The sequence below is a fragment of the Phoxinus phoxinus genome (assembly GCF_949152265.1).
Source record: "Phoxinus phoxinus genome assembly, chromosome: 23".
Lineage (NCBI taxonomy): Eukaryota > Metazoa > Chordata > Actinopteri > Cypriniformes > Leuciscidae > Phoxinus > Phoxinus phoxinus.
The window spans coordinates 26267022-26290796 of NC_136898.1; the positions used below are offsets into that span (position 1 = coordinate 26267022).

At 41.8% G+C, this 23775-nt stretch overlaps 1 protein-coding gene across 1 annotated transcript; it reads left to right on the forward strand.

The window, feature by feature from the left end:
* The first annotated feature begins 1197 nt into the window (after nucleotides 1-1197).
* Nucleotides 1198-23363, forward strand: LOC306991152 (long-chain fatty acid transport protein 6). The gene is made up of 10 exons (XM_079598713.1): nucleotides 1198-2300; nucleotides 3346-3552; nucleotides 7595-7753; nucleotides 7902-8026; nucleotides 8151-8345; nucleotides 8492-8582; nucleotides 12381-12579; nucleotides 18698-18795; nucleotides 18986-19116; nucleotides 22209-23363. Exons 1-10 carry the CDS (start codon nucleotides 1790-1792, stop codon nucleotides 22383-22385), a joined length of 1893 nt encoding a protein of 630 aa, XP_079454839.1. The 5' UTR covers nucleotides 1198-1789; the 3' UTR covers nucleotides 22386-23363.
* Nucleotides 23364-23775: the final 412 nt, after the last annotated feature.

Below are 23775 nucleotides of genomic sequence, written 5' to 3' on the forward strand. Positions count from 1 at the left end.
GGGTTTTGTGTAACTACACTGGCCCAGGAAACCACACACACACACACACACACACACACACACACACACACACACACACACACACACACACACACACACACACACACACACACACACACACACACACACACACACACACACACACACACACACACACACACACACACACACACACACACACACACACACACACACACACACACACACACACACACACGCTGAGGAGGAAGCATCTGTCAATGACGAAACCGTGGATTTGAAATCGTTCAAAATGGAGTTCCTCCTGAAGTCTAGCGCCATCATGTGGGTGTCTTCGTTATTTCTGCATTACATGTGTAAGTGTTATCAAACACAAAAGCCAATTGTTGTATTAGTGTTCCATAGGACGAAGTAACTTGCTCCGAGATATCTTAAATTATTGCTTTGTCTGAAGGTTTACAGCAGTGATGTTTTTCTGGGGGTTTATAAAGCAGCTTAAATGCCCTAATAGTTCTAAGGCCTAATCCTGGCTTAATCTAAGCCTTGTCTGTGAAACTGGGCTGTATGTTTCTGAGAGACGTCTCTTCTGCTCACCAGGCTTTGTTTGATCAGTAGCCTAATATTACAAACTACAATAACTGTTTTCTATGTGAATGTTCAGCATCATTACTCCAGTCTTCAGTGTCACATGATCCTTCAGAAATCAGTATGATGATCTGATGCTCAAGACACATTTATGATTATTAAAAAACAAAAGTTGAACAGTTGTGGAAATCGTGATGCACTAGCATTCAAAAGTTTTGGGTAAGTGAGATTTAAAAAAATATAAACCTTAATTCTGCAAGGATGCATTAAATCGAACAAAAGAGACAATATAAAGACTTTTGTAATGTTACAAATGATTTCTATATCAAAATGCTGTTCATGAACTTTCTGTTCATCACAGAATCCAGAATCACGTTTCCACAGAAATATTAAGCAGCAAACATAGTTTTCAACATTGATAATGATAAGAACCACCAGCACCAATAATAACTGATCTCTGTATATGTTCAAAAAGAAAACAGATATTTTACATTATAATAATGTTTTACAATATTAATGTTTTACAGTATTTTAGATTAAATAAATGCAGGCTTAAGAGACTTAGACATATTTCAAAAACATTACGACTTGTCTTGATCAATGGAGTAAATATACAAAAAAACACAAAAGTGTTACTTATTTTATGAATATTATTAACTGAATTGTTCCCAGTCAGTAAAACATTGACAATGCACTTATGATTTATATACAGAAGTTATTGTTTGTACATGTTTCCATACTTTTATAATGGTATAAGACAAACAATTGTCATGTTTTATGTAAATGCGCGTTACTGCCTTTACTTTCTATCATTATTCAACAGTAGTTATACTTTTATTATATAGAGTATTTTTTATATCTTAATAAAAAATTGCATCCATAAAAAAAGAAAGAAAGTAAATTCTGTATAAGATTGCAGTCTCACAACCTAGTGCAATCAATACCTATCAATGCACTTTTGGGCTTTTTACATAGACTGCAGTTTATTAGATTACGAGAGGTTTGGATTTAAACCAAACTTCCTAAGGATATTTGCAGTTATGTGTTTCTAGAGAGAAGCGAGTCTCCTGCTGGGCGTAGAGTATGTTCTTGTAGTTTTATGATAACGAATATGAGGAATGGTTGAAAGTCCAGTCTTGCGCATGCGCAGTAGCGTCTGAGTGTATTTAAATATGGGGTGAAGATTCCAGCAGCTCCACAAACACACACGGTTCTCCTCCTCCTCATGATCAGTGTGTGTGTGTGTGAGCTCCACATCATGATGAGCTGGGCCATCGGCACTCTGGCTGTCGGGATCGCCACTCTTCTGCTCGTCCAGAGGAGGTTGTACCCGTACTTCTGGGAAGACTTGCTGTATTACGCGAGGGTCCGGCGCGTGGGCACGGCGATGATGGCGAGGATGAAGCGCGGAGTTGTCACATATCTCCAGTGCTTTGAGCTTCAAGCCAGAAACATCCCTCAGAAGCCGTTCCTCGTGTTCGAGGACCAGGTCCTCTCGTACCGGGACGCAGACGTGCGCAGTAACCGGTTCGCGGGCGTGCTGAGGGCTCAGTGCGGGCTGAAGCACGGCGATGTCGTGGCGCTCCTCATGAACAACGAGCCGGACTTCATCTGCGTCTGGTTCGGGCTCTGCAAGCTGGGCTGCGAGGTCGCGTTTCTCAACTTTAACATCAAATCTCAGTCTCTGCAGCACTGTCTGCACAGCTGTGGGGCTAAAGCGCTCGTCGTCGGCTCAGGTAACTAACGCGACGCGACGCGACGCGACGCTCGGGTGTAAGCAACATAACTCACTGTAAAGGCAGCTCTAGTCTGATATGTTATTATCACGCTATATAACTGCTATATATAGAGACCTTTCCCCCTCAGTCCTGCCTTATTTCCCTGGCCTTCTTCCCATCAAGTGAAGATGAACATGTCTGATCCTGTGGGAATGAGTGTGACGTACAAGTTCCTTTACTACAGCTCATGACATGCTAGCCTTCATGCTAGTTGTTTTGGTTGCTTATTTTGAATTTTTAAAAACAATTTACAAACAACAAGAAAAGTTTGACCAAAGAAATCTGTTTTGACAAAGCCAAGCCTGACTGAACATTGTTCAAAAACAAAATAATCTGCAGGCTGGTTAAGCTGGTAACGTTATTGTTTATTGTTTTCAGTTTCCCTTTCAAAATAAAACTTGGCTGAATTATTCTGTGTGGATGCTGGAGTATTGATCCGCAGTTATTAGAAGGGACGACAACATTCATGAATTGATTAACATTCTCAGACAGACTCGAGACATTTTAAGTCTAAAGGCATTTTTATATTATTATTATATTAAATATAATAATGTTAGATTACTTACAAATTGTAATTAATAACTTAATTAACTCCCAGCCATGTTGGCATGTCTTATTGTCTTCTTTACGCTTGGCCCCGATTATTGCTGCTTGCAGCTATATTTATTATTATTATTGGATGTGTCAAGTGGCTCAGTATTATGTCACATAATTATGACACATGCTCGCTGATCGATTAAATTTTAAGATGTGAATAAACTATAATGTTGGTAATAATTAGTGAAAATATAAGCGCAAAATGTAAAAGTGCTGCAGCAAACAAGACACTTTTATAAGAGCTTAATACATTTTTATGTTGCAGACCACAAATGTTACTCTGAATTTGTTGAAAGATGAAAAAATATTTCACGTGCTTTTATTGTATAACCATATTAACATCATATGCACTTCTGTACAGAACATATAGGGCTCTTTGCATAATGTCCTGATCTTGTGCTTGCAGACCTGATGGCGTCTCTGGAGGAGGTGCTGCCCACGCTGATGCATTCTGGGATAGATGTGTGTGTGGCAGCAGAGCGGTCCTCACTGAAGAACATCAGGACTCTGCTGGACCGGCTGGACTCGGCCTCACCGGAAAAGCCTGTGCTCGACGCTCCTCCACCGAACCTCATGGACAACTTCTTGTTCATCTTCACATCGGGCACTACAGGTGCAGTACACAGAACACACCAACAGCTGTTCCTCTATAACACTGCAGGACGGCAGACACGCTTAGCCTTTCACCAGCACTGGGGCACAGCCATGCCCACATCCATATTTTAATATTTTCAAAGGCAGTTATGGATATAAATTGCCTTTACCTGCAGTACAGAGGACAGATTTGCAGTAGACCTGCCTCGTCTGTAGAAGACATTCACAAGCGTTGTTTCCTATGATGGATTCTAGGTAAATATCAGCCTCATCCAGCGCTCTTTCTTCTCAAATACCCCATTATTATTTCAGTGAAAGAAACCGCTGCAAACGTTTCGGCATCTATTCTACTGTACTCTATTCTACTGTACTATATTCTACTCTATTCTACTGTACTCTATTCTACTGTACTCTATTCTACTGTACTCTATTCTACTGTACTCTATTCTACTCTATTCTACTCTACTGTACTCTATTCTACTGTACTCTATTCTACTCTATTCTACTGTACTCTATTCTACTGTACTCTATTCTACTGTACTCTATTCTACTCTATTCTACTGTACTCTATTCTACTGTACTCTATTCTACTGTACTCTATTCTACTGTACTCTATTCTACTGTACTCTATTCTACTGTACTCTATTCTACTCTATTCTACTCTACTGTACTCTATTCTACTGTACTCTATTCTACTGTACTCTATTCTACTCTATTCTACTCTATTCTACTCTATTCTACTCTATTCTACTGCACTCTATTCTACTCTATTCTACTCTATTCTACTCTATTCTACTGTACTCTATTCTACTCTATTCTACTGTACTCTATTCTACTGTACTCTATTCTACTCTATTCTACTGTACTCTATTCTACTCTATTCTACTCTACTCTATTCTACTGTACTCTATTATATTCTGCTCTATTCTACTCTACTGTACTCTATTCTATTCTGCTCTACTCTACTTTACTCTATTCTGCTCGACTCTACTCTTCTCTGTTCTACTGTACTATATTCTATTCTGCTCTACTCTACTTTACTCTATTCTGCTCTTCTTTGTTCTACTGTACTCTATTCTACTCTATTCTATTCTACTATACTCGACACTACTGTACTCTATTCTACTCTGCTCTTCTCTGTTCTACTGTACTCTATTCTTCTATATTCTGCTCTGCTCTACTCTTCTCTGTTCTACTGTACTCTATTTTACTCTAGTCTACTCGACTCTACTCTTCTCTGTTCTACTCTATTCTACTGTACTCTTCTCTATTCCAATCTGCTCTATTCTATTCTAAGGTGTAAATAATTTTACACATTTTAATTAAACTATTTTACACTAGGTACTAGGGTGTTTTCCTAAAGAACAATGGGCAGCTTCACTACCCACAACAAAACAGGAACTCACGCACAGCTGTCAGAAGAATCAAACAAATTAAATCAGAAATCAAGAAAAAATGCTTCAGATCCTTTACTGTAAATTAATGAACAGCAACTTCTACCAGACCAGTCATGTGGCAATGACTATTCTATTCTACTCTACTTTATTCTATTCTACTCTGATCTACTCTATTCTGCTCTACTCTACTCTTTTCTACTCTACTTTATTCTACTCTGCTCTACTCTATTCTGCTCTACTCTACTCTATTCTACTTTACTTTATTCTATTCTACTCTACTCTACTCTATTCTGATCTACCCTACTCTATTCTGCTCTACTCTATTCTACTCTACTTTACTTTATTCTACTCTATTCTGCTCTACTCTATTCTACTCTACTTTACTTTATTCTATTCTACTCTGCTCTACTCGATTCTACTCTATTCTACTCTACTTTTTTCTATTCTACTCTGCTCTACTCTACTCTACTCTACTTGATTCTACTCTATTCTTCTCTACTTGATTCTACTCTACTCTTCTCTACTCTACTCTTCTCTATTCTATTCTACTCTTCTCTACTCTACTCTATTCTGCTCTACTCTACTCTACTTTATTCTATTCTACTCTGCTCTACTCTACTCTACTCTACTTGATTCTACTCTATTCTTCTCTACTTGATTCTACTCTACTCTTCTCTACTCTACTCTTCTCTATTCTATTCTACTCTTCTCTACTCTACTCTATTCTGCTCTACTCTACTCTACTTTATTCTATTCTACTCTGCTCTACTCGATTATACTCTATTCTACTCTACTTTATTCTACTCTGCTCTACTCTATTCTGCTCTACTCTACTCTATTCTACTCTACTTTATTCTATTCTTCTCTACTCTACTCTTCTCTACTCTTCTTTTCTCTACTCTATTCTGCTCTACTTTATTCTATTCTATTCTACTCTGCTCTACTCTACTTGATTCTACTCTATTCTACTCTACTCTGCTCTACTCTATTCTGCTCTACTCTGTTCTACTCTACTTTATTCTACTCTGCTCTACTCTATTCTGCTCTACTCTACTCTATTCTACTCTACTTTATTCTATTCTGCTCTACTCTACTCTATTCTAGTCTACTCTACTCTTCTCTATGCTACTCTACTCTACTCTTCTCTATTCTACTCTGCTCTACTCTACTCTTCGCTGTTCTACTCTACTCTGCTCTACTCTACTCTATTCTACTCTACTTTATTCTATTCTACTCTTCTCTTCTCTACTCTATTCTGCTCTACTTTATTCTATTCTACTCTGCTCTACTCTACTTGATTCTACTCTATTCTACTCTGCTCTACTCTATTCTGCTCTACTCTGTTCTACTCTACTTTATTCTACTCTGCTCTACTCTATTCTGCTCTACTCTACTCTATTATTCTCTACTCTATTATATTCTACTCTATTCTACTCTATTCTACTCTACTCTTCTCTACTCTATTCTACTCTTCTATACTCTACTCTGCTCTACTCTATTCTGCTCTACTCTGTTCTACTCTACTTTATTCTACTCTGCTCTACTCTATTCTGCTCTACTCTACTCTATTCTACTCTACTTTATTCTATTCTGCTCTACTCTACTCTATTCTAGTCTACTCTACTCTTCTCTATGCTACTCTACTCTACTCTTCTCTATTCTACTCTGCTCTACTCTACTCTACTCTTCGCTGTTCTACTCTACTCTGCTCTACTCTACTCTATTCTACTCTACTTTATTATATTCTACTCTTCTCTACTCTATTCTACTCTACTCTTCTCTACTCTTCTCTACTCCTCTCTATTCTACTCTACTCTATATTACTCTATTCTACTCTTCCCTACTCTTCCCTACTCTTCCCTACTCTTCTCTACTCTTCTCTACTCTTCTCTACTCTTCTCTACTCTTCTCTACTCTACTCTACTCCTCTCTACTCTACTCTACTCTATTCTACTCTTCTCTTCTCTTCTCTACTCTATTCTACTCTTCTCTACTCTATTCTACTCTATTCTACTCTACTCTACTCCTCTCTACTCTATATTACTCTATTCTACTCTTCTCTAGTCTATTCTACTCTATTCTACTCTACTCTATTCTACTCTATTCTATTCTACTCTATTCTACTCTATTCTACTCTACTCTATTCTACTCTATTCTACTCTACTCTACTCTACTCCTCTCTACTCTATATTACTCTATTCTACTCTTCTCTATTCTACTCTTCTCTACTCTACTCTACTCTACTCCTCTCTGCTCTGCTCTACTCTACTCTACTCTACTTTACTCTACTTTACTTTACTCTACTCTACTCTACTTTACTCTACTCTACTTTACTCTACTCTACTCTACTCTACTCTACTCTACTCTATTCTATTCTACTCTACTCTACTCCTCTCTACTCTATATTACTCTATTCTACTCTTCTCTACTCTATTCTACTCTACTCTACTCCTCTCTGCTCTGCTCTACTCTACTCTACCCTACTCTACTCTACTCTACTCTACTCTACTCTACTCTACTCTGAGGTGTGGAGTGGTTGACCGTGAGCACATAGGTGATAATGTACTCTACACGTGTGCCTAAACCTGGGAATGCCTCAGTGTTTGTTGTGCCCCAGGCTCGCCGGTTGCACTGCCTGACGGTCTCCTGTTCTCTGGTCCTCAGGCCTGCCGAAAGCTGCTCGGATCAGTCACATCAAAGCCGTGATGTGCATGGCCTTCCTCCGCCTGTGTGGCGCTCGAGCCAGCGATCGAGTGTACCTGACGCTGCCGCTCTACCACATGTCTGCGTCGCTGCTCGGCATCGGCGGATGCATCGAGCTCGGTATGCGCTTACTGACACGGGGACACACCTCAACGCTTTTCTGCTCCGTATATGTGGCGTCTCAAGGCTTCCATACACATATCCTCAGTGTAAGAAAGCATGTGCACATGTGATCCTCCTCATCCTCACAGGGAGCGTTGTGTTTCAGGAGCGACCTGTGTCTTGAAGAGGAAGTTCTCTGCCAGCCAGTTCTGGAAGGACTGTCTGAAGTACGAGATTACTGTGTTCCAGTATATTGGAGAACTCTGCCGATATTTGGTCAATCAACCAAAGGTACTGAAGTTTGGACTTCACGCTGACATACTGCGTTTTTAGGGGGTTTGTTTCTAGTTGACATTGTTTTGTCAAAGATTCAGTGTGTTGATGCAGATCTAAGGTTTAGCTGTGTCTGTGACAGACCGCCGAGGAAGCGTCTCATAAGGTCCGCCTGGCCGCTGGAAGTGGACTCAGAGCTGACGTGTGGAAGGAGCTCGGCAGACGCTTTGGGGAAATCCAAATTCGCGAGGCTTATGGTCTGACGGAGGCCAGTATTGGCTTTGTTAATTACACAGATGAAATTGGACCAATTGGACGAGCGAGTTATTTTAATAAGGTCTGTTTTTTTCGATTTGAGGTTTACTAACCCAACTCTCCAGTAACATTGAGTGTGAATGATGTGTAATGAATGAGATTCAAAGATGAATTGCAGTTCATTCAGAAATGTGATGTAATGTGGATCTTCTCTCTGCTTTATTCCAGCTCAGTCTGCCTTTTGAGTTTTTAAAATGTGATCCACAAACGTATGAGCCGGTACGCACGGACTCGGGACACTGCATTAAAGTGAGTAAAGGTGAGGTCACTATATTTTTAATGGTTAATATACTTCACATTTAGAGAGACCGCTGGACCATATTAGTTATAGAACTGCTGCGTGACTCGGGATCCGCTGTGCTGGATCATCGGGAAGGGGAAGCGTTAGGAATGGTACCTTGTGTAAACTTGTGTATGCTGTAACCGACAGTGTCATGTTTTTGCTGTGTTGGAAAAAATATTATATATATACATTAACACACGCAAAATGTGTGTGTGTATTACAGCAGTGGTGTGATGGGTTGAATTTTATATACTCTATTCTATTCTGCTCTATTCTACTATACTATACTTTATTCTATTCTACTCTACTCTATTCAACTCTACTATACTCTATTCGACTCTACTCTTCTCTGTTCTACTGTACTCTATTCTAATCTACTCTATTCTTCTCGATTCTACTATACTCTACTCTATTCAACTCTACTATACTCTATTCGACTCTACTCTTCTCTGTTCTACTGTACTCTATTCTAATCTATTCTTCTCGATTCTACTATACTCTACTCTATTCTACTCTATTTTAATCTACTCTATTCTATTCTACTCTGCTCTAATCTTCTCTATTCTACTCTACTTAACTCTATTCTACTCTTCTCTGATCTACTCTATTCTACTCTTCTCTGATCTACTTTATTCTACTCTTCTCTGATCTACTCTATTCTTCTCGATTCTACTATACTCTACTCTATTCTACTCTATTTTAATCTACTCTATTCTATTCTACTCTGCTCTAATCTTCTCTATTCTACTCAACTCTATTCTACTCTTCTCTGATCTACTCTATTCTACTCTTCTCTGATCTACTCTATTCTACTCTTCTCTGATCTACTGTACTCTTCTCTATTCTACTCTACTCTTCTCTGATCTACTCTATTCTTCTCTGCTCTACTTTACTTTACTCTAGTCTATTCTACTCTATTCTACTCTACTCAACTCTACTCTTCTACTGTACTCTATTCTATTCTATTATGTATGCTTTACCCAACAGTGTCATGTTTTTGCTGTGTTGGAAAACATATTATATATATACATTAACACACGCCAAGTGTGTGTGTGTGTATTTCAGCAGTGGTGTGTTGGGTTGAATTTTATATATAATATCTATATTTTTCAATTGTAGGCTTTTAAAAAGGCAGTAATCTCCTAAATATAGATTTTTGGATACATGGGTCCTGAAATATCTGAAACGTTCCAATACTCATTTTCCGCAGAATCGATGCACGACATTAGCAGTGCTTTCCCATCTCTCTGACAGCGAGTGACACACAAACCCGCCTCCACGCACTCACTCGTGTCATTTGCTCCGGATGAATAATGTTGCTGTTACAGGGTTTTGTTGTGGGATTGCACGTATTACTCATTCCCGCAGATTTAGTGCTCGCACCCGAAGCGCCTGTCGGTACACGATCCGTTCCATCTGCACGATCCGTTTCACGCATGCGTAGTAGACGCAGTAGAAAACGCGCATGCGCAAATGATAATTCTGTTTTGCGACGACTTATGACATTGCACGATGTGTTCCACGCATGTGTGTGTGTGTGTGTGTGTGTGAGAGAGAGAGAGAGAGAGAGAGAGAGAGTGTGTGTGTGTGTGTGTGTGTGTGTGTGTGTGTATGTGTGTGTGAGAGAGAGAGAGAGAGAGAGAGAGTGTGTGTGTGTGTGTGTGTGTGTGTGTGTGAGTGAGAGAGAGAGAGTGTGTGTGTGTGTGTGTGTGTGTGTGTGTGTGTGTGTGTGTGTGTGTGTGTGTGAGTGAGAGAGAGAGAGTGTGTGTGAGTGAGAGAGAGTGTGAGTTTTTTTTTTTTTTTTTTTTACTTAAATAAAGATATTCAAATGTACTTCAGTACTGTCCACCTCTGGTCTCATGTCACTTCTATGTGCACACATGCTTCTTTTCAAGTCATATCCATTGTCAGTTTGAAATACTCAATAACGTTTCCCCAGACTTGTTTGTAGTTCTTCATGGAAGTGCAGATAGTCACTTATGGTCCTTCTGTAAACAACATTGAAGGGATTATTTCCCTCATTTAGATTATATAGATATATTAGCCTATATACAGACCCATACTAATACAAAATTACTCAACTTAAAAGTTAACTAATATTAGCAGCTTTTAATAAATAAATACAAATACAAACCGTCTTTGACGACCAAAACACTAAGTTAAGCCTACCATACAGCAATGAATCGCAAAGGAGAGTAACCTATGGAGAAAACTGATCATGTATGTTCATGTAACTCCTTTATTGTTTTGGATTGGCAACCACGTAACTTAAACACATCGAAATTTTAAACACAATACAACTAACGTTACACAAATATGCCGCAAGTTGTGCCGCCTGGCCGTCAAGTGTTTCATCGCATGCGCGGTACCGATAGTGTAGGAAAACCGTGACGTAACTACGCGCATGCGTGAAACGGATCGTGCAGGTGGAACGGATCGTGTACCGACAGCGCCCACACAGAGCCGCCTCTCAGCTCTACATTTAGTTATTAAAGCGTTGTCGGGATAATTTCAGTTTCGCGTATCTCCCCCGAAGTGATACAATTCTGTCTAAAAATGTTTAAGGCCAGACAAGTAGTTTGTTAAGGCTTGGTTTGTAGGAAATTACAAACATGCGCACATATATTCAAACACACGCACGTATATTCAAACGCACATAACTATAGAATTAATTCTTGATGCGCACGTGAGCATCAGTGTTTCTCACAGGTTCAGTTTAAAGTCTGTGTAGAGAGAACGGTGTCGTCTCAGCGGCCCCTAATTTAATAACTAATGATCGTTGCGACGGAAGTGAATCAATCAAAACTAACTTTAGCTGGAAAATAACATTATTCAAGAACCGCTATAAAGACAAAACATTCTGTCACCTTAAATTATACGTTTATCTCTGTAAAGCAGCTTTGAAACAATCTACTGTGTTAAAAGCGCTATATAAATGAAGATGACTTGACTTAAACCGTAAAGTACACACAAGATAATGTGAAAATGCCGGTCGAGTATTCATGTAAACACAGTCAGTGCGTGCGCCAGGTCTTAAAGGGACAGCAGCCTAATAAACCTGCTTCCAAATTATGAGATGATATTAAAAATATCGGTAACACTTTATTGTACAGTGTCCTTGTTAAATGTTACATATACTTACCATAGTAATAACAGTAAATTATGCATTACTACATGCAAATAACCAAACCAAATTACACTTTACTTTAAGGTGTCATTGTTACAGTGTAATCATATATTTAAGTACTGAGTAATATTAATTAACTACATGTACTTACTATATGGTTAGGGTTTGGTTGAGGGTTAATTGCATGTAATTATGCATAATTTACTGTTATTACTGTGGTAAATACATGTAACATGTGTATCAAGGACACTGTATTAATAAAGTGTTACCCCAAACCCTAATATAACCCTATAGTAAGTACATGTTGTTAATTAATATTACTCAGTACTTGAATATACTAACACTGTAACAATGACACCTTAAAATAAAGTGTAACCTAAATATCTTTATGGCAGTTTTTTGCCATGGTATCAGTCAAAATTGTGGCCAGTGAAAATGCTGAGTGGCTAATGACTAAAAAAAATCACTAGCCACAGTGTTTGGTGAGCAAAAAAAGTGAATGTCAAGCCCTGATTTTATATTATATATGAGGAAAACCCATAGAAAAAGCTCCAAAAGTAAAGTCTGATCTGTTTTGAGTGTATAAGCAGCGTGTGATCCTCATGCCAGACTCGCGTGTGTGTGTGTGTGTGTGTGTGTGTGTTCAGGGGAAGCAGGGCTACTGGTGGCTCCAGTGATGTTCACCAACCCTTTCCTGGGCTACGCCGGGGATAAAGCCATGTCTGAGAAGAAGCTGCTGAGGGACGTCTTCAAGACGGGGGACGTGTACTTCAACACCGGAGACCTGATGCTTCAGGACCACAGAGACTTCGTCTACTTCAAGGACAGGATTGGAGACACGTTCAGGTCTGTAACTCACTGTTTCCCTCACACATAATGTGGCGAATCTTTAGCCTGACCCACATGAAGATGTTGTGTCTGGGAACTCACCATTGGCAGCGCTCAATCCGAGCGGCGGGATAAACGGCTGTCTTTCAAAATCCCTCTGCACGCAATAGGATAGCGCTACAACCAACCAGAGCAACGAAGGTGACGTAGTCCGAACACATCTTCCTTTAAGAATGACTTCAGTGCCGTACTTGTTCTTTTCTCAAAGAAAAGCTTAAAGGGTTAGTTAACCCAAAAATGAAAATAATGTCATTAATGACTCACCCTCATGTCGTTCCAAGCCCGTAAGACCTCCGTTCATCTTCGGAACACAGTTTAAGATATTTTAGATTTAGTCCGAGAGCTTTCTGTCCCTCCATTGAAAATGTATGTACGGTATACTGTCCATGTCCAGAAAGGTAATAAAGACATCATCAAAGTAGTCCATGTGACATCAGTGGGTTAGTTAGACATTTTTGAAGCATCGAAAATAAATTTTTGTCCAAAAATAACAAAAGCTACGACTTTATTCAGCATTGTATTCTCTTCCGGGTCTGTTGTCAATCTGCGTTCACGACTCCGCAGTGACGCTGCTGACGTGTTATCTCGTCCGTGTATTCGGGTTCAAATAAATATGGATGGGCAAAAAAATGCAAGTCTTCCTCTGTGTCGAAATCCTTAGACATGTTTGCGAAGATTGTTTTGTTTACATCGTGCGTCTCCCTCAGACTGTAAACGAAGCTCGGGCGCACCAGATGACACGTCAGCAGCGTCTTACGTCAGCAGCGTCACTGCGGAGCCGTGAACGCAGATTGACAGATTGCGTTGCACCATTGAACTTAGTTTAAACGTAACTCTAACTTAAAGGAGAACTCCGGTCAATTTTAACATTGAGCTCAATTTTTAGTAAATTTGGAGTGCTGTCAATACAGAGAACAACGACAAAAATCGGTGTTGCCTACACTGTGTTATCCTATTTTTAAAATTTACACCCTATTGACTTGAATGGGGCACGTTTTAAACCTGCTTTTATCCTCTTAACATCCTTGATGTGTCATTACAAGTGCCCAGCCATGTTGAGTGATTCCTTCAGAGTGAACACGAGTGAATCTGACTGCAGGAGATGTGAAAGATATGAATAAAAATGATGTTATATCAGCCAGCGCACATACCTGTATTTAGTTCCTGTTTTCGGTGGAAGTCCAAAGTAGTCGATTGTCGAGTTCACAGGCATAGGTTTAGTTACTATGATCACGCGCGTGAACTCGACAATCGACTACTTTGGACTTCCACCGAAAACAGGAACTAAATACAGGTATGTGCGCTGGCTGAAATAACATCATTTTTATTCATATCTTTCACATCTACTGCAGTCAGATTCACTCGTGTTCACTCTGAAGGAATCACTCAACATGGCTGGGCACTTGTAATGACACATCAAGGATGATAAGAGGATAAAAGCAGGTTTAAAACTTGCCCCATTCAAGTCAATAGGGTGCAAATTTTAAAAATAGGATAACACGGTGTAGGCAACACCGATTTTTGTCGTTGTTCTCTGTATTGACAGCACTCCAAATTTACTAAAAATTGAGCTCAATGTTAAAATTGACCGGAGTTCTCCTTTAATATTTACGTGAGCCTCCGATCAGGAGTAGCGGTTGCACTAAAACATCAGACTGAACCGCACCAATAAGCTCTTCTTTTACCCGACAGACTTCAGTACTTTAGACACACATGATGATGAGGACATTTACACTGGCTTACATTTTAAAAGAGAGAACATTATGTGGGCCGTGTTGTGCGTCACATAAAATCACTCATAATCAATAAATGTTATTATGTTTTTTTTTATCATTTATCATTACATTTTTATTCATGATTAAGCGTATTTAATGGAAACGTATTTTTACCTTTAGTTAAGTGAAGCAAAATAATTAAAATAAGTTAAAATGAAGGATAAACTGAAATTCACAGCATTTAAACAAATTCTATCGGATCATGGAGGGTAAACGTCATATTATGCGACTGCGCATTACTTTACGGAGAGCTTACAACCTACTAGCTGCGCTCTGCCTTACGAACAAATGGAGCAACGGAATAAAGTACAGAGTTAGCTAGCAGTTACTAAGCCTCTAGTGTGGACTTCACGTTCAGAACTTGCGAGCGGCTGGTGCGACCCGACCCTGAAGATCTGCCCAAAAGCACAACCTTCACGCAGTAAAGTCCCGAACACGGGCATTTCCTGCGGCTCGTCCTGTGGGGTTTCCTCTCTTACAGCGGCTGAACTGTTGACACACACTATATGAATATACACAACCGACGGAGACTACATTTACATCTATCATGAGAACATGAGAAGCGTCACAAACAAGCCAGAGCCACCTAATGCCAGTGTACAGCAGAGAAGAAGAGCGCTCTATAGGCTTCAAATCCTGTTTTATATTCCTGGCTTGTTTTTCCATCTCTGCTTTACAGAAGAGGATTCTTCACGTGTGTGTTTGAACTGTGTGATATGAACCCGCATGACTGCTAGGATCATGGTCCATTTGCTCTGTTCACATCCACAATGATGAATATAAAGATGACTATATTAGCGCATGCTGTAGTTTTATCATCTGCAGCTCTTTAAAGCAGGACTGATTTTGATTGGCCGTCAATATTTTTATCGTTCATCAGCTGGAAAAAAATGATTCTGAAAGTGATTCCAGTGGTGTAGTTTCTCTGTGCCGTTATAGTTGTGCTGTGGACTCTGCTGTTCGTATATTCACAACAAGTTTCATTATAGTTCCAGTTATCGTCCTCGGTGTGAACGGGCCTTTCGCTTTCACATCCTCAGAGCCACAGGGGATCATTTAGCCTTTCTGTGTGTTACGCTGACCTCGACTGCGAGCGCTTTCTGTGTGTGTTACGCTGACCTCGACTGCGAGCGCTTTCTGTGTGTGTTACGCTGACCTCGACTGCGAGCGCTTTCTGTGTGTGTTACACTGACCTCGACTGCGAGCGCTTTCTGTGTGTGTTACGCTGACCTCGACTGCGAGCGCTTTCTGTGTGTGTGTTACACTGACCTCGACTGCGAGCGCTTTCTGTGTGTGTTACGCTGACCTCGACTGCGAGCGCTTTCTGTGTGTGTTACGCTGACCTCGACTGCGAGCGCTTTCTGTGTGTGTTACGCTGACCTCGACTGCGAGCGCTTTCTGTGTGTGTGTTACACTGACCTCGACTGCGAGCGCTTTCTGTGTGTGTTACGCTGACCTCGCCTGCGAGCGCTTTCTGTGTGTGTTACGCTGACCTCGACTGCGAGCGCTTTCTGTGTGTGTTACGCTGACCTCGACTGCGAGCGCTTTCTGTGTGTGTTACACTGACCTCGACTGCGAGCGCTTTCTGTGTGTGTTACACTGACCTCGACTGCGAGCGCTGTCTGTGTGTGTTACGCTGACCTCGACTGCGAGTGCTTTCTGTGTGTGTTACACTGACCTCGACTGCGAGCGCTTTCTGTGTGTGTTACGCTGACCTCGACTGCGAGCGTTTTCTGTGTGTTGTGTTACACTGACCTCGACTGCGAGCGCTTTCTGTGTGTGTTACGCTGACCTCGACTGCGAGCGCTTTTTGTGTGTGTTACGCTGACCTCGACTGCGAGCGCTTTCTGTGTGTGTTACACTGACCTCGACTGCGAGCGCTTTCTGTGTGTGTTACGCTGACCTCGACTGCGAGCGTTTTCTGTGTGTTGTGTTACACTGACCTCGACTGCGAGCGCTTTCTGTGTGTGTTACGCTGACCTCGACTGCGAGCGCTTTTTGTGTGTGTTACGCTGACCTCGCCTGCGAGCGCTTTCTGTGTGTGTTACGCTGACCTCGACTGCGAGCGTTTTCTGTGTGTTGTGTTACACTGACCTCGACTGCGAGCGCTTTCTGTGTGTGTTACGCTGACCTCGACTGCGAGCGCTTTCTGTGTGTGTTACGCTGACCTCGACTGCGAGCGCTTTCTGTGTGTGTTACGCTGACCTCGACTGCGAGCGCTTTCTGTGTGCGTTACGCTGACCTCGACTGCGAGCGCTTTCTGTGTGTGTTACGCTGACCTCGACTGCGAGCGCTTTCTGTGTGTGTGTTACACTGACCTCGACTGCGAGCGCTTTCTGTGTGTGTTACACTGACCTCGACTGCGAGCGCTTTCTGTGTGTGTTACACTGACCTCGCCTGCGAGCGTTTTCTGTGTGTGTGTTACACTGACCTCGCCTGCGAGCGTTTTCTGTGTGTGTGTTACACTGACCTCGACTGCGAGCGCTTTCTGTGTGTGTTACGCTGACCTCGACTGCGAGCGCTTTCTGTGTGTGTTACGCTGACCTCGACTGCGAGCGCTTTCTGTGTGTGTTACGCTGACCTTGACTGCGAGCGTTTTCTGTGTGTGTGTTACACTGACCTCGCCTGCGAGCGCTTTCTGTGTGTGTGTTACACTGACCTCGACTGCGAGCGCTTTCTGTGTGTGTTACGCTGACCTCGACTGCGAGCGCTTTCTGTGTGTGTTACGCTGACCTCGACTGCGAGCGCTTTCTGTGTGTGTTACGCTGACCTCGACTGCGAGCACTTTCTGTGTGTGTTACGCTGACCTCGACTGCGAGCACTTTCTGTGTGTGTTACGCTGACCTCGACTGCGAGCGCTTTCTGTGTGTGTTACGCTGACCTCGACTGCGAGCGCTTTCTGTGTGTGTTACGCTGACCTCGACTGCGAGCGCTTTCTGTGTGTGTTACACTGACCTCGACTGCGAGCGCTTTCTGTGTGTTACGCTGACCTCGACTGCGAGCGCTTTCTGTGTGTTACGCTGACCTCGACTGCGAGCGCTTTCTGTGTGTGTTACACTGACCTCGACTGCGAGCGCTTTCTGTGTGTGTTACGCTGACCTCGACTGCGAGCGCTTTCTGTGTGTTACGCTGACCTCGACTGCGAGCGCTTTCTGTGTGTGTTACACTGACCTCGCCTGCGAGCGCTTTCTGTGTGTGTTACGCTGACCTCGACTGCGAGCGCTTTCTGTGTGTGTTACACTGACCTCGACTGCGAGCGCTTTCTGTGTGTGTTACACTGACCTCGACTGCGAGCGCTTTCTGTGTGTGTGTTACGCTGACCTCGACTGCGAGCGCTTTCTGTGTGTGTTACACTGACCTCGACTGCGAGCGCTTTCTGTGTGTGTGTTACGCTGACCTCGACTGCGAGCGCTTTCTGTGTGTGTTACACTGACCTCGACTGCGAGCGCTTTCTGTGTGTGTTACGCTGACCTCGACTGCGAGCGCTTTCTGTGTGTGTGTTACACTGGCCTCGACTGCGAGCGCTTTCTGTGTGTGTGTTACGCTGACCTCGACTGCGAGCGCTTTCTGTGTGTGTTACACTGACCTCGACTGCGAGCGCTTTCTGTGTGTGTTACGCTGACCTCGACTGCGAGCGCTTTCTGTGTGTGTGTTACACTGACCTCGACTGCGAGCGCTTTCTGTGTGTGTTACGCTGACCTCGACTGCGAGCGTTTTCTGTGTGTGTGTTACACTGACCTTGACTGCGAGCGCTTTCTGTGTGTGTGTTACACTGACCTCGACTGCGAGCGCTTTCTGTGTGTGTTACGCTGACCTCGACTGCGAGCGCTTTCTGTGTGTGTTACGCTGACCTCGACTGCGAGCGCTTTCTGTGTGTGTGTTACACTGACCTCGACTGCGAGCGCTTTCTGTGTGTGTTACGCTGACCTCGACTGCGAGCGCTTTCTGTGTGTGTTACGCTGACCTCGACTGCGAGCGCTTTCTGTGTGTGTGTTACACTGACCTCGACTGCGAGCGCTTTCTGTGTGTGTTACGCTGACCTCGACTGCGAGCGTTTTCTGTGTGTGTGTTACACTGACCTTGACTGCGAGCGCTTTCTGTGTGTGTGTTACACTGACCTCGACTGCGAGCGCTTTCTGTGTGTGTGTTACACTGACCTCGACTGCGAGCGCTTTCTGTGTGTGTTACACTGACCTCGACTGCGAGCGCTTTCTGTGTGTGTGTTACACTGACCTCGACTGCGAGCGCTTTCTGTGTGTGTGTTACGCTGACCTCATCGTGTTGTTGTTGTTGGTTTGCAGGTGGAAAGGAGAAAACGTGTCTACCACTGAGGTGTCTGAGGTGCTGGGCGGTCTGGACTTCCTTCTGGACGTCAGTGTGTACGGGGTCACTGTACCAGGTGCTCCAGCTGACTCCTCTCACGACAGAGCTTTGCTTATATTCATCCAATCATGTTGTCAATAATTATTAAATAAGCATGAATTTAGAAGCACTGTATTGACAGGATTCCAGTGTCTGAAGTGTGTCAGTGGTTTCATCTGCCAGTGTTGTGTCTGGAGCGCGTGTGAGTGACGTCTGATGTTCTGCAGGATACGAGGGGCGAGTGGGAATGGCGGCTGTTGTCCTGAAGGATGATCATGGATTGGATGGAGAAAGACTCTACAGTCACCTGATCAACACACTCCCTCCGTACGCATGGCCGTGGTTTCTAAGAGTTCAGGTATCTCTCTCTCTCTCTCTCTCTCTCTCTCTCTCTCTCTCTCTCTCTCTCTCGGGCTCTCTCTCTCTCTCTCTCTCTCTCTCTCTCTCTCTCTCTCTCTCGCATTCAAAAACTAGAATATTGTGAAAAGGTTTTCATAAGCTGTAAGCCATAATCATCAAAATTATGACAAATAAGGGCTTTAAATATCTCACTTTGCATGTAATGAGTCTATATAATATATTAGTTTCACCTTTTAAGTTGAATTACTGAAATAAATTAACGATTGCCCCATATTCTCATTTTTCCAGTGTCACCTGTAGTATACGTCACCGTATATGATCATACAAAGTTTGAAAGTGTTACAAAGGCCCTGTTTCCATCTGGTATAAACATGAATCGTAAAGTCTTCTGTGACCACCTGAGGTCAGAACATGTATTTACCGTTGACCACTTGTAATTTTATCACCAATTGAAACGGTCTGTATTGTAAAAAGCGTTATATAAATAAAGATGACTTGACCAGAACCAGGATGGACGCAGGACGGGACACTTCGCTTCTTTAATTACTCAGGACGTCTAACTATTTATATTCACTGTTAAACTGGGATATGCAGGGAATCATTGAGTTTTTTTTTATTATATTAATATCAATATTAAGTTAATACACAGCTCAGTTAATGCACCCCCTCAACAGTGCAGTGTTTCTCAGTAACTCTGCTGTCTGGAGTCAGCTATACCACAGTTAGCATCTCTAAAGCATTCTCCAGCCACTGATTCCTCATCTTCTTATAAACCGCTGAGGTTATTCTGGACGAGGCACCCAGCCTGGGTTATGATCAGAGAGTCCACTGGACACTTCACCGTGTGAGAGTCGTTTCTTTGACATTTTGCGTTGTCAGTCGGTTATTAAACAGTAACCCGGAAGCTTTGTCTGTGAGCTGCTCGTATCCAGCGGTGTGGTGACGTGCTCCGGCTGAGCTTGTGGATCGAGGCGTCATGCTTGTGTTGACAGGGTGTCCGCGGGGTCTTAAAAAGTATTAAAAGTTGATAAATCCATTTTGGGAAAATTAAGGCCCTTAAAAGGTATTAAAAAGTCTTAATCCCGATTTTATGAGGTATTAAATTTTGTTCAAGCTTTGTCCAAAGAGTTTGACTCCAAAAAGTATGCATGAATATATTTATTTTCCTCCCGAGTCCCCATTACTAATAAAAAACAACGGCGTAGTCGGTCAGGGAGATCAGATCGCCGCATACAGGTGACGGCACGTATTTTGCGAAACGTGCGGTTAGGTGATGTTAAATAAAAAAACGAAAACTATTAGGTGATGTGTCATCGTCCTCTACATGGCACAAACTACAACAGTTTATTAAGTTAAAGGTTTGTCTTCAAAAAGTCTTCAAAAGGTATTGAAATTAACTTCAGGATTCCTGCATATACCCTGGTTGGAGCATGTGTGTTAACTCATGTTTAACAGATGATTTCCTGATGAAGAACTTCTGCACAGAAATCTCCACTGATCAGAGAATGGAAACAAACGAATAGTGCAGCGGTTCGGCTCCGGGAGTAACGGCGCAGCCTTTAAACACAGCCCTGTTGAGCTTCATGTTCATGTTAAGCGCTGGTGCATGTGTGTGTGTTAAAGAGTTTTATGACATAATCCAAATTCGTGTCTCTACTCTCAAAAAATGTGAATATTTGTATGTACATGCATGTTGTGTATAACAAATATAGTTTCTATAGATATATTCAACTTTAAATAAATAGTTGTATATTTCTGCGTAGTTTTTAATTTGATTTTGCTCCCAATGCTTCTGTCCCTCACTAAAGCCGCTGAGTGCCGGTTTTCAAACTGTTTTGCTTCAAATAAAACTTGGTAATGTTGTGATTCTGGACGTACTGGTTGGCTCGGTATCGAATACTATTTTTATTTTATTTTTTAATCCCTATGGGAAACTGATTTGAAGAAATACTTCTGTAAAAAGCGGACTGGCCCTAATGCACTACAGTATAAGAGCATCTTAAAGCTACACTGTGTAACTTTTTTAGTTTATTCTTAGCTAAAAACACTTAGTTCTTTCAAAAATATATGTGCTCATTAATGTATATTTACTTCGTTCAAGTAATAAAGTATTCTCGTGAGTGTATAATATGCCATTGAAAATACATACGGGTGAGGGGTTCGAATGTCGGTCGCCATGTTGCCCCTCCATCTTGAAAGTACATTAGCCAAAGAGGGACATACCCGTTAATTCAAGCTTCGCCTTTCGCGTCTCCGCAATTCACTGGCACCGGCCCTGTTTTTATTTTTTCATTTCCCTCTCCCTCTCCCTCTCCCTCTCCCTCTCCCTCTCCCTCTCCCTCTCCCTCTCCCTCTCCCTCTCCCTCTCCCTCTCCCTCTCCCTCTCCCTCTCCCTTTTCCTCTCCCTCTCCCTCTCCCTCCACCTCCGTCACATCAGCTGATCTCTGCTCACGGAGAAAATGATATAGCCTACAATGTAAACGTTGCCTTACGCTAGTGATGTCGTACAATATACAGAATAACGATAGCACTGATAAAAGTTACTTTACTAAGATTAGCTTGCATTCGTCTGGGAACCTGATACCTGATGTTAGCAATGAAATGGTAAAAAAATAACGAAAACATAAAACTATTATTCATTTTACATAGATGTCATAACCTATGTTAACTGACAAATTAAATTACTGCAAATTATAATAGTTTTCTAAAGTAACCTCATCACTTGAAGGAATACTCATGGATGAGGTCGAACTGGAAGCCATGTTAATCTTGGACTACATTGGCCACCGTAGTTAAAACGAAATCGGAATTGAGAGGAACAGAAACTAATATTCACTGGATGGTCATATACCTTTTCACCGCTAGATGGGGGTAAAAACACAGTGTAGCTTTAACATGACATGGATCAGCTAATGCAACACTGAGATGTTGCGCTGTACTTTGAGTTCTTCTCTGATCCGTGTGGTGAGAACAGAATAGTGCAGGGATGCAGGACTCGTGTTCCTGGAAGACGCCGCACCCTGCGTGTGTGTGTGCTTTTACACATTCACCCGTGAGTCTTTACGAGCTCTTCCTGCTTTTGTCCCGCAGACTTCCTTAGACATGACGGACACGTTCAAGCAGCAGAAGGGCCGGCTGGTCCAGCAGGGCTTCAGTCCCCACACGGTCCCGCAGCCGCTCTACTTCCTGGACGCCGCGCTGAGAACCTACACCCCCCTCACCGCACACACTTACCAGCACATCCTGTCGGGCGAGAGGAGACTGTAGGTGCATTGTGGGAGATGCAGTGACCCGTGAAACGTCTGGATCGCTCGATGACGTGCTTCTGAAGTGGATGTGTAGTGTAACTCCACCTCCGTCAGCCTTTTATGAAATGTGAGTTTTTAGTGATAAACCAGTAAGTGTCTATACCGAGCCCAGGTATACTGGAATGATTTATAGGATCTATTAACATCAATACAGAAAACAATTAATACTATAATCAGTTACAAGCTCAGTGAAAGTTTTGTTCACTTGTCTTATTAACAGTAAAGGGTTTTACGTATATTAATGTATAATAATATAACACCAGTTTATGAGTATTATCTGCATTGTTCTATTTCAAACACGTGTGATATGTGTGTTACTGCAGGACTTCTATAAATGGATTCTATGAATTGGTTTTATAATCTCAATAAACAAGCAAAAATTGTGCCTTTTCATTTATATGCAACAATGTACAGTATATAATACAATGAAATGTAATTGGAAAGTATATGCTTTATATATATTGTATTTGTAGCTTGAATCATGTCCAGTTCAAGGCCAGTTCATACTGTCTGCTGTTTGTGTGAGTGCTGGACACTGGGAAACCTCATGGGTTGTTCTGGCATGTATGACAAAGTGTAATTGTTATTAATTTGTTAGCATCTCACTTACATGATAATAAAGTTAACTTTTTTTATCGGTCACTTGTTAGATTTAATAAAGTTGGCATGCTTTGTGTGTTTCTATGCTGCTATACGAAACTCTTAGATCATGATGACAGTTCATTTACTATTTACAAACTTGCAAAGACTGTAACCACAAGGGGGCAGTGATAGCCTTACACATCGTGCACACATGTTGCATGATATTTAATAAAGAAAGATATCGCGCGCCTGTGTGTGTAGGCATATTGCTGAATATTATACATGTAATTCATATACAATGAACAGAAAATACAGAAAACAATTGTTTAACTGAATTAAATAATTTTTTAACAATTAACTTATTGATTACAGATTTATTTATAAAATGTACAGGCCACATGAAAACAAAAATTTTGAACAGGTCAGCCATGTCCCGACAAATGTACAAACTTTTGTTTTATCAAATGTTTTATCGTCATTCCATCTAAATGCGCGTTAACACCAATAATTATAACTATAAAGACAAATAACAATAACTATATAGCGTCTAACGTTACACCAGTGCCAGCGGACGATATTGTTTTGTTTATAGCTCTCCAGTTTGGTCGGCTGTCGCTTTAAATGCTCGTGCTATGTACCGTTAAGCAGGATGGATTTTGATTGGCTGTCAATGTTTATCGTTTATCAGCAGTGCCATTATCGTTATGGCTGAGGTGTGTACTCTACTTTTACATGTTACATGATTTTTGTAATGCTCAACATGATAG

What these genes read in the sequence shown, in the direction of transcription:
- LOC306991152 (XM_079598713.1), top strand. Translation starts at nt 1,790, where the DNA reads ATGATCAGTGTGTGTGTGTGTGAGCTCCACATCATGATGAGCTGGGCC. An exon ending in AGCGCTCGTCGTCGGCTCAG is followed by an intron (nt 2,301 to 3,345) that starts GTAACTAACGCG and finishes TTGTGCTTGCAG; the next exon opens with ACCTGATGGCGTCTCTGGAG. An exon ending in AGGATTGGAGACACGTTCAG is followed by an intron (nt 12,580 to 18,697) that starts GTCTGTAACTCA and finishes GTTGGTTTGCAG; the next exon opens with GTGGAAAGGAGAAAACGTGT.